The sequence below is a fragment of the Chanodichthys erythropterus genome, chromosome 22 (genome assembly GCF_024489055.1).
Source record: "Chanodichthys erythropterus isolate Z2021 chromosome 22, ASM2448905v1, whole genome shotgun sequence".
Lineage (NCBI taxonomy): Eukaryota > Metazoa > Chordata > Actinopteri > Cypriniformes > Xenocyprididae > Chanodichthys > Chanodichthys erythropterus.
Window position 1 is genome coordinate 24,676,015 of NC_090242.1, and position 11,267 is coordinate 24,687,281.

Below are 11,267 nucleotides of genomic sequence, written 5' to 3' on the forward strand. Positions count from 1 at the left end.
CACAGAGTTGATTGAGACACAGACAATTAGATGGATTGCACCATAATTCGCCTCATCAACACTTCCATAGGTCACCAGCAGGGAGCACAAAAGGAGGCAAAACGAACTCACATCATATATATATATATATATATATATATATATATATAGGGCTGTCAAAAGATTAAGATTAATCGCATCCGATAAAAGTTTGTGTTTACATAATATATGTGTGTGTACTGTGTATAATTATTATGTATATATTAATACACACACATTCATGTATATATTTAAGAAATATTTGCATGTATATACTGTATATGTATATTTATATAATTTATATTATATATAAATATAAATAATTTATATATAAATAAATAAAAATCTTAAATATATACATGCATATGTGTGTATTTATATATACAAAATAATTATACACAGTACACACACATATATTATGCAAACACAAACTTTTATTTTGGATGCGATTAATCGTGATATATATATATATATATATATATATATATATATATATATGATGTAAGTTTGTTTTACCTCCTTTTGCATTTTGCATTCCTTTTATATATATATATATATATATATATATATATATATATATATATATATATATATATATATATATATATATATATATATATGAATGAAGAGTTTTGTTGCAAAACGAGATAACAAAAATCTTGTCTTTTGGTTGTGCATTCCAATTAATATCAATTCAACTGCAGTTGGTTTGTTTTGATTTAAACCTTCATAACTTAAAAAATACAGCTAAGTAGCACCATAAAACAAAATAATAACATAACGTAATAATAAACATGTTTTGACAAAAATGTTAAAAACGGAGTTATCTCATTTTGCAACGAAACTCTTCATATATATATATATATATATATATATATATATATATATATATATATATATATATATATATATATTAAACACACAAATGGTTTCATTTCTTTAAAAAAAAATAAAAAGAATTCTAAGATTTTTCTGTTTTCCATTTCCCATTCTCCTTTCAGAAAGGAGAACATTTTAACTAATGTTCATAAATGTATGTATAACATACATAGATCCAAATGACTGTATATATTTTTAAACAAAGACAAAAGTACAGTGAGTCAACTTGAGTGACTGAAAAATTAGATTAATTATTTTAATCACTTGCACAATCTGTATTGTGGATTTAGGGTCTTTTTTTCTTTTCTTTTTTTCCTAAACTCTCATGGAAAGATGAACAAGTGATATATTCCATTTGTTAATATTGTCCTGCTCAACAATCAATGATCTTCCCAGTATGTTAAAACCTCTGTGGTAGGCATGGCATGAACCTCAACAACATAATCCGTGACTTTTATACAGTCGATCAGTTATATAGGTTACAATGAGCCAACACAATATATTTCTTATAGAGATTTCACATGGAAACTACAGTTTCTGCCCAAATACTAATAAAATTAACAAAAATAAATCAAAGTTTCTACTGTAAAATCATAAATCAAGAACTGTTCTATCATTATGACACTCATATATTTAACTCAGGTGCTGTCCATTTCTTCTGATCATCCTTGAGATGGTTCTACACCTTCATTCACCTTCATATAAATATATATATATTTTTGTGTGGTATATAAAACCACCATGTTAATTGTACTTTTCACTCATATTCTTTTGATATTAGAGTTTCTGATACTATAAAATTAGAAAGAGCATTTTCACTAGTGGTCTCAATTCTTAAAGTGACACCCACACACGTCTTTCTATCTCTCTTTTGCTCCCTCCCTCTCAAACACCCAGTGACACTTACAACATACCCATGTGGTTCTGTCTGCCGCTGTTTAACAGCTTTATAAGTTCAGCAGCAGAATTGTTAGTGAAATCTGCAGCTGGAGCAGAAGAAAGGTTGATGCCTCACTGTAGAAAGGCAACACGTCTGTGTCTGAGGTATGTTGCATATTCTCACTTTTAAAGATGCCACTCAAAGACGTTTGCAGTACAACTGCATGATTTACACTGGCTCTGATCAGCCTTGTTTTTCTGTTTGTTTGTCTTTCAGCTTATGGCAGGGTCCAATGGCACAGCTGGGGAAGTGTCTTTTATTTATCAGCAAATCTTTATTCAAACTATGGATGCTGGGCCCAATACTAAAATATCAGTGATTATATTAATATCCCTGTTTTTCTTTTTTGTAAACTGTGTGATGCTCTTCGCTCTAGGAAGCAAGCACATATTCCAGGAGACGCCGCGCTACATTCTTTTTGGCCACATGCTTATGAATGACTCTGTGCTTTTGCTGCTCACAACTACCATGTACACTATGGGAGCGTATTACGTTCAAGTAACCAGAGCCCTCTGCACTCTTTTAGTTGTTATCTCCTATTGCACTTTCCGTAACGGTCCTCTGACTCTAGCACTGATGTCTCTGGAGCGGTACGTGGCGATCTGCTTCCCTCTGAGACACTGCAACATCGCCACACCAAAAAGGACTGGAATTGCCATAGGAATCATCTGGTTCCTTAGTTCTATCAATATAATGACAGACATTATTTTTGTTTTAATTGTCAACCCCAGTTTATTTCTAGATGTTTTTTTTTGCACACAAGAGAGATTATTTCTATACAAATGGCAGCTTGATAAAACTCAAGGGTTTGATGTTCTTTATTTTGTGTCGGTTGCAGTGATCATTATTTTCACATACATTAGCATTATGATCACAGCCAGGTCTGTTTCCTCTGATAAAGATTCAGCTAAAAAAGCCCTCAGAACGGTGCTATTGCACTTGATTCAGCTGGGACTGTGTCTCACCTCTTTCCTCTATGCCACGATAAACAAAGCACTGTACACGGTGACTGACAGCTCGTCTCTATTCATAAATCTCAGATATCTAAATTTTCTTATTGTTCTTATGCTGCCTCGCTGCCTGAGTCCTCTCATCTATGGTATGAGAGATGAAGCGGTGTGGCCCTTGTTCAAATATTATTTCTGCTATCGTTCAGGCAAAATAAGGCCCTCTGTTAATGTACATTAACTGTATGGTCTGAGATGATTTGAAATAATTTTACGTGCAATAATAATTTTAGCTTGACGAATGCCATATTTAAACATGTTTGTCTGAAAAGGATGAGAGAACCATATAATTTAACATTAAATTACATGGTTCTATTGTTTAAAATGAATATAAATGTATTTTTATGCTTTATTTCCCCCCCTAATACATATGATTTTTACATGTCTTGCTGCTGAAAGAACACATCCTCTGTTCATTTTTAACAAGCTTTTATAAGAATCTTTATCATATATGCAGACAGCTTGTATTATGCACATATACACTTTGGACTGTTAAATGTGTGTGAAATAAAGCAATGTATTGAATTATTAACAGTATAAAAAGTTTAACATTTGTCTATAGAGTTTATCTTTAGTATAAGCTAAATGCAATATATTTTCTGTACAAATGATTGCGCTTCTTGGTGTATTTTATTGTTTATATATCAATAAAATGTACATGAATTTGATTATGACTCATTTGGGTATATTTCAATTATAATGTCAATTTTTCTTACATATGAAAGAAGTGGTCTCTGCTAGCTAACAATGTAAATTATAAAGGGCAGAATCGGTAACTTGTCAGCACATAAGCTAAACTATTCATTTAAAGAATCATTTCAAAGCCTTTTTTCCTGGGAATCGGGTACGGTTTTGATTCACTACAAAGAATCACATTCAGTGACAATAGGTGTAACACCCTGTGAATTTTTTTTAATTTTTTTATCCAGAACTAGAATGAATGAGCACAGACTGCGGAAACCTCTCTTTTTATTATTTCCCTTGAAATCAGCAACACATTGAACACAATATGATGCAATCATCCTAATTACAACGACAAACAAGCAAGGCATCAGAGGAAATGCAAAAGAAATCAGTTAAGGGGGAAATAAAAATGTAAATATACACAATTTTAAATTATAAGTATTATTGTATTATTATTTCCTGCCAAAGTAGCCGCGAGAATCATAATGAGTACAGCAAACATACATAAAGTCATACAAAACTGAATATAATTTAAGAATGAAGTGCTAAGAATGAGTTTGCAGTAGAGTCGTCACCATTTGGTTGTATTTTAATCCCCGGTGGAGATCAGAGAGGGATGACAGCGCTGGATGAAGACTACGAGTGGTGGCTACACGTCGTCTGTTGAAGCAAACAACACACGACAAAGGGCAAGATTAGAAAACAAATAAAAAATATGAATTCTCTTTTATACGATTCAATTAACATTTGACTTCTTACCAGGGGAAACCTTCCTTGAATTCAGTGAACTTGTGACGGACCATGAAGGTGGCTAGAGCATCAGCTACCTGCAAAACAACATGTTATAGTTCAGAAGAAGCCAATGCGGTAAAAGGCTGCAGCAGAACTGAATAAGTCCAGGTATTCAATGACTGTGGAACATACTTTTTCTGGGGCATCTTCATGAACAGCATGGCCACATTGTGGCAGAACCTGCATCTGGAACTTTCCTGTAATAATAACCACATGAAGGAACTTTTAGTCACAGCAATGTGATTTGCCTGAAGAGCAGGAATATCAATGCCTTACCTTGCATTTGCCCAATGGTAAGATCTTTATCAAGCCTGTCAACACCTGTAGGACACACATTAAAATCAACATGAAATCAAGATTGACAATTCTTTATATTATATTATTTTTAATAAACAACATTTATCTGTGTACATCATTATTTTTTAATTCATGTGCCCTCATTATCTTTAATCAAAATAACTCCCCCTCCCTCTTGGAGCGACATCCCTTCTCTTCTCTGATTATGTGTTTATTGGCATGAGGGCTAGGCAACCTGTCACTCACATGACATCACAGTAATAGCAAACAGCAACGATCCAATCAAATCCTGATGGACAAAGTCCCGTCCTACATTTTTTCTTATTCAAGAAGCTGTTTCACTGGGATATACACCAATCAGGCATAACATTATGAGCACTGACAGGTGAAGTGAATAACACTGATTATTTCTTCATCATGGCACCTGTTAGTAGGTGGGATATATTCGGCAGCAAGTGAACATTTTCTCCTCAAAGTTGATGTGTTAGAAGCAGGAAAAATGGGTTGAGTGAGTTTGACAAGGGCTAAATTATGATGCTAGATGACTCTTGTGGGGTGTTCCTGGTCTGCAGTGGTCAGTATCTACAAAAGTGGTCCAAGGAAGGAACAGTGATGAACAGGCGACAGGGTCAAGGCTCATTGATGCACGTGGGGAGAGAAGGCTGGTCCCGTGTGGTCCGATCCAACAGACGAACGACTGTAGCTCAGATTGCTCAAGAAGTTAATGCTGGTTCTGATAGAAAGGTGTCAGAATACACAGTGCATCATAGTTTGTTGTGTATGGGATTGCATAGCTGCAGACCAGTCAGAGTGCCCATGCTGACCCCTGTCCACTGCCGAAAGCACCAACAGTGGGCACATGAGCATCAAAACTGGACCACGGAGCGATAGAAGAAGGTGGCCTGGTCTGATGAATCAAGTTTTCTTTTACATCACGTGACTGGCCGGGTGCGCATGCGTTGCTTACCTGGCATCAGGATGCACTATGGGAAAAAGGCAAGCCGGCGGAGGCAGTGTGATGCTTTGGGCAATGTTCTGCTGGGAAACCTTGAGTCCTGCCATCCATGTGGATGTTACTTTGACACGTACCACCTACCTAAGCATTGTTGCAGACCATGTACAGCCTTTGTACACAACAAGTTTGAGTTGTTAATTTGGCCTCCACATTCCCCAAATCTCAATCCAATCGAGCATCTATGGGATGTGCTGAACAAACAGTCCGATCCATGGAGGCCCCACCTCACAACTTACAGAACTTAAAGGATCTGCTGCTAACATCTTTGTGCCAGATACCACAGCACACCTTCAGGGGTCTAGTGGAGTCCATGCCTTGATGGTTCAGGGCTGTTTTGGCAGCAAAAGCGGGACCAACACAATATTAGGAAGGTGGTCATAATGTTATGCCTGATCAGTGTACGTCACAATCGAGAAGAAAAGACTACTGCAACTTCTGTTTCATGCCAACTTTTAGAGTCCTGAAATACACGTCTAAGCCTTACCAGCCAGCAGGAGGAGTTTTGGCACAGAGCAGCTGAGAAAGAGAGAAGACAATCCTTTAAACCAGCCCTCCCAGTACTTCTCTGTTTTTGAGAGTTCAATACGCCAGGTGTACAGACATTCTTTCTTTATCTGCCAAACAGAAAATGTCATCATGTTCATTGTGAATAAATGCACAATAAAGTAAGGGATAATGTACACTACCATTCATAAGTTTGCGGTCTGTAAGGTTTTTATGATTACGATTCATTCTTATTTGATCAAAAATACAGTAAAAACAGCAATATTGTGAACTGTTTTCTATTTAAATATAATTTATTCTTGAATAATTAATTTTCAGCATAATTAATCCAGTCTTCAGTGTCACATGATCCTTCAGAAATCATTTTTAAAAGCTAATTTGGTGCTCAGGTAACATTATTATTATCAATTTTAAAAACAGTTGTGCTGTTTGTGGTGGAAACCATTATTTTCCAGGATTCTTTGATGAATAGAAAGTTCAAAAGAACAGCATTAATTTGAAATAGAATGAAAAGAAAATGTCTTTACTTTCATTTTTGTTCCATTTTAATGCATGCTTGCTAAAGTATTAATTTCTTTAAAAATACATCTACTGAACACAAACTTTTGAACGGTAGTATACAGTCAGCCCATTACTGCTGTAAAATAAGCCTTGACAGGGTGATCAGATCAGAATTGAAACATATTTACTACCTCTTGGTCATCTTCTTTCTTCCTTTTATGGTTGGATTCACCTTCTTCTTCATCCTCCTCCTCTTCTTCTTCTTCAATAATGCCTTCACTGATGTTCTTGGAAACCCCTGGACTACTCAATGGCTCCTCGCATCTAAACAACCAAGCACATCTGATCAGTGCAATATATACAATAGCTAAATATTTATACAAATTTACAACAATTACTGGAGCTAATTGGGGGAACCCATACTAGGGAAGACTTACTTTTTCACCTGTCCAACCATGGACACTCGTGCAGACTCAATATTTCTGATCTGACCACTTTTCACACTGGTAAGGAAAAACAAAACAAAAACAAACACAGTAACCAGTTGGGATATATTAAGCATACTGACCCGTATCATGTTAAGCAAACTAAAATAATTGTATTCTAAATAAAGTAAATAAACAATTTGAGCTGTGTTTCTCAAAAGCAGAGACCAATCTACTTAGGCTTATGATGTTTTGGGGAAAAATCATAGCTCTGATAATTTACAGTTAATCCTGGCTTTCAATTGTACTGTAATGTTGAATGGTTTAATAACTTATTTTATCTCCAGAAATTGAAAATAAAATATATTTAATAGACACATCAATATCAGTGACCTTCAATCATACAGATACCTTTAAACAAATAATTCAAAATAAAATATTCTGTCTTTATGTTGTTTTTAAATTAATTTGGAACTTCATTGTAAAAATTACAAATTTTAATGTTAGGTGCGATTAATAACAATTCATCACAGAAATCTGTGCAATTAATCGATTGACAGCCCAAGATTTTATATATATTCCAGACTCAATTTATTCTTTAAAAAGCTGTCGGATAATATTTTTAACAGTATACCCAAAACTGTTTACCTCCATTCGATGGCATTCTCCACAGATTTAAACGTTTTTGGTCGACCTCTCAGAAAGTTCTGCATGCTGTTTAAAGCATCCATTGCTGTACCTGAAGAATGAGCAAAAAAACATTAATGCTTGCTTAAATATAACACACAGTCACACATAATCAAACTGCACTGAATACAATAACAAAACATACAATCAGTGGTTTCTTATTGATTTTTGTTGTGAATACATCAATAACTGTGCAACTCCAAAGCTTGAAACTCTGAGATGTCAAAAGAGTGGAGTATTTTCAAAGTATGCACAAAGTTTTCTCTTATCTGTTTTTGCTTGTGGAGTATGAAACAAAAGAAAATAGGGATCAGGGGTGAAAACTTACCTTCCACTACATCAATAACACAAAGGCCAAGCAGTGATGGCACATGATTGGCTGCAGCCGTGTGAACTGCTATTGCTCCACCCATGCTGTGACCAATCATCATGATCGGAGGTGGGTTTTCACCATAAAGTGCCTCCACCACTTTTCCAATATCCCTGAGAGAAAGTAACATTTTTTAAATTAAGGGTACGTTTACACGACAATGATGTACTAAAAACTGAAAAGCACACAGATGACAACATTGCCAAAATGATCCCCATTCACACGGATCTGCGAAAATAACTAAAAACACTGTATTATGCATGCCAGGCCAGTAGTTGGCAATGTCACTTTGTAAAGAAACACTACCACCACCGTTTTCGCAAATTCGCGTTTTTGTAGTTTACACTTTGAAAACCCGTTTTCAAAAGTTTGCAATTTCAGGTGCCCAAAATGCCATTTTTCGTTGAAAATGGTGTTGTATATGCCCCAAATGTTGCAAAAACATCCTATGTAAGAACCTTGAAAGAAGAGAAAGGAGTGTGTACTCACTTGGCCATTGTTTCAGCAGAGAGGTCGTCAGGGTTCTTTACTTTAGTATCACCTAATTTTCATGAGAAATTGTGGCATTTGAAAACAGGTTGATTAAATAATATATTTTGTGTTAATTATATGTATGCTACTGACCTATGTGATTCTAAAATCAAAAGTCTATGGTTTGATATCAGCTAATTAACTAAAACAAATCCATTTTCTGAAATAAGAGTTTAAAATCCCTTACCATGTCCTCTGAGGTCCATAGCTACAACCCTGCAGTTAATCCTACTGCATATAACAGACTGAAAATACAAACATCAGATAATGTAAATGATAATAATATTAATTAATATTTAAATGAAATATTTTTGTGTAATGCAAAACATATTTTTCACCAGGACTCTATGATGAATGGAAAATTCAAAAGAACGGCATTTATTTGAAATAGATTTTTTTTTTTGTAACAATATAAAAGTCTTTACTATCACTTTTAATCAATTTAATGCATTTTTGCTGAAAAAAACTTTTAAACAGTAGTGTGTGTGTGTGTGTGTGTGTGTGTGTATGGGTCAAAACACAATAGTGGTCTCAGCTTGTTGGTACCAAGAGGACAAGCCATAATTGTCCGTGTTACCAACAAGCCGAGACCAATATTGTGTTTTGCCCCATATATACAGTACTGTCCAAAAAATCATAGGCATGTTAGTACTTTCACCAAGCTATTTATGTCTTTTGCTGTAGAGTGTCAGTAGGAAATATCAGTTTACATCTCCAAACATTCTTTTTGCCATTTCTTCTGGATTTAGTCTGTCTCAGTTTTATTCTGTTTCTTCATACCGGCTGTTGTCAGACTCCTTGTGCATACAAAAGTCTAACTGGATTATTATTACAATAAACAACAAAAGGAATGTTTGGAAATGTAAACTGATATTTCCTACTGACACACTACAGCAAAAGATATAAACAACAGACTTTTGTAAAGTACTATACTATACATACATTACTGTGTATTAGTGCACGGAACAGAGGGCCTTTTTTCCACCATCATAAAAACACAGCACTAAAAGTGACGTAGTGAGGTACGGCTTTGTGAGATGTAAGAAACTCACAGTGAACACTGCCCAGGACAGTGCCGAGTGACCTCCTCCATGAAGGAGCATCAGGACGGGACCATCAGAGCCACTGCTGTAAATTCTGAATGTGTACAGAGGAGTAAAGGAATGGTTTACAGAACAGAATGGATTATATATGAGTTACATAAAGGGCAATATTTCATCATTTTCCAAGAGTCTTCCCAACAATTAAGCAAAGGATATATCTTTGCTGTTGTCATTGTCCACCTCCACATCCTCCATGGTTTCGAAGTACTGACTCCAGGACAGAGGAGTAAAATCTCGTTTTCTTCCTGGTCTGCATAGAAAGAGGGGAGAACAAACTACAGTCAGTGGCATCCATGTGTTCTTGTGGATATTTTTTATATCCTTGTGGGGTCAAAGATCCCTAGTGAAGTGGATATAGAGGTGTGAAGATGAACATGAATCAGAAGACACGTGATGGGAATTCAGTCTCATTTAAACAAATTGGTTCTTCCGAACAGCTTGCGTCAATTCATCTAATATTTTGCGCCATTATGTAATTATAAGCCGTCATTTAAAGTCAGCATGAAACATAAGTTTTGATAGTCTTTTCATCCCTGTTAGGTGAAACGTCTTCTCGAACAAGAAAAAAATGGACTTCAGGAATTGATTGGATCGTTGTGGTTTGCTATAGCTGCGATCTCATCTGAGCGACAGGTTGTCCTACCCTCATGCCAGCAAATGAGTCATAATAATAACAATATTAATATGCATCTCTACCACAGTGACGCATGGAGGAAGAGGTGTTATTGTGTGGGAAGCTTATTAGCTGCTGGTATTGGTGAGCTACTTGAAAAGTCATTCATTGCTTTGGAGTACAGGAGACTATCGGAGAATGGCTTGCTTCCCACAAATGAAAAGATGTTATCTAAAGAGGAATGATCAGATGTTATTTTTCAACAAGACGATGCTCCTGCCCGAACTGCAAAGACAACCAAGAAGTGGATTCAGAACAAGTCCATCAGACTGGTCAGAGTCCAAATTTAAAGCGTACAGAGAATATTTGTTCTCACATTAAGGTGTTAGTTCACCCAAAAATGAAAATAATGTAATTTATTACTTACCCTCATGTCGTTCTACACCTGTAAGACCTGTTTTTTCGTCGCTTTGTAATATTAAGGTAGAACCACTCTACTCACATGAACTGTTTTAAATATCTTTTTAGTACCTTTATGAATCTTGAGAGTTATAATGGCATTGCTGTCTATGCAGGCCTCACTGAGCCTTCGGATTTAATCAAAATCTCTTAATCTGTGTTTTGAAGATGAATGAAGGTCTTACAGGTGTAGAACGACATGAGGGTGAGTAATAAATGACATTATTTTCATTTTTGAGTGAACCCTTTAAACTCAAATGAATTGGAAGACATTTTTCAACTACTCATGAACTGTTTGAAGCCATTAATATCAAGTGGAACAACACTTTATCTACAGTATTTATGCAATTCCTGCTAATTTCCTGACCAGTGATTTGTGATTAAAATTGTTCAGACTATTAAAAATCCAATAAAAGTTTTGCCATTTTTGACTTGGCCTTTC

General features: G+C 35.4%; 2 protein-coding genes across 2 annotated transcripts in view; one reads left to right on the forward strand and one right to left on the reverse strand.

The window, feature by feature from the left end:
- Window positions 1–1,981: 1,981 nt before the first annotated feature.
- On the forward strand, window positions 1,982–3,155 carry LOC137013148 (odorant receptor 131-2-like). Its single transcript, XM_067376777.1, has one exon. The coding sequence runs from the start codon at window positions 2,057–2,059 to the stop codon at window positions 3,023–3,025; it is 969 nt and encodes a 322-aa protein (XP_067232878.1). The 5' UTR covers window positions 1,982–2,056; the 3' UTR covers window positions 3,026–3,155.
- A 222-nt stretch (window positions 3,156–3,377) lies between these two features.
- The window catches only part of ppme1 (protein phosphatase methylesterase 1), an 8,626-nt gene continuing 736 nt past the window's right edge, over window positions 3,378–11,267 (reverse strand). Inside the window, exons 2-14 of the mRNA XM_067375972.1 lie at window positions 9,909–10,003; window positions 9,703–9,794; window positions 8,838–8,895; window positions 8,609–8,660; window positions 8,078–8,232; window positions 7,711–7,801; window positions 7,075–7,140; window positions 6,829–6,961; window positions 6,117–6,246; window positions 4,597–4,641; window positions 4,453–4,517; window positions 4,288–4,355; window positions 3,378–4,188 (exon numbers count right to left, since the gene is read on the reverse strand). Of these exons, the coding sequence (XP_067232073.1) occupies window position 4,188; window positions 4,288–4,355; window positions 4,453–4,517; window positions 4,597–4,641; window positions 6,117–6,246; window positions 6,829–6,961; window positions 7,075–7,140; window positions 7,711–7,801; window positions 8,078–8,232; window positions 8,609–8,660; window positions 8,838–8,895; window positions 9,703–9,794; window positions 9,909–10,003 (1,051 nt within the window). The 3' untranslated portion in view covers window positions 3,378–4,187. The remainder of the gene's footprint in view (window positions 4,189–4,287; window positions 4,356–4,452; window positions 4,518–4,596; window positions 4,642–6,116; window positions 6,247–6,828; window positions 6,962–7,074; window positions 7,141–7,710; window positions 7,802–8,077; window positions 8,233–8,608; window positions 8,661–8,837; window positions 8,896–9,702; window positions 9,795–9,908; window positions 10,004–11,267) is intronic.

Coding starts and splice junctions, on each gene's coding strand:
- LOC137013148 (XM_067376777.1), top strand. CDS start 2,057: ATGGCAGGGTCCAATGGCACAGCTGGGGAAGTGTCTTTTATTTATCAG.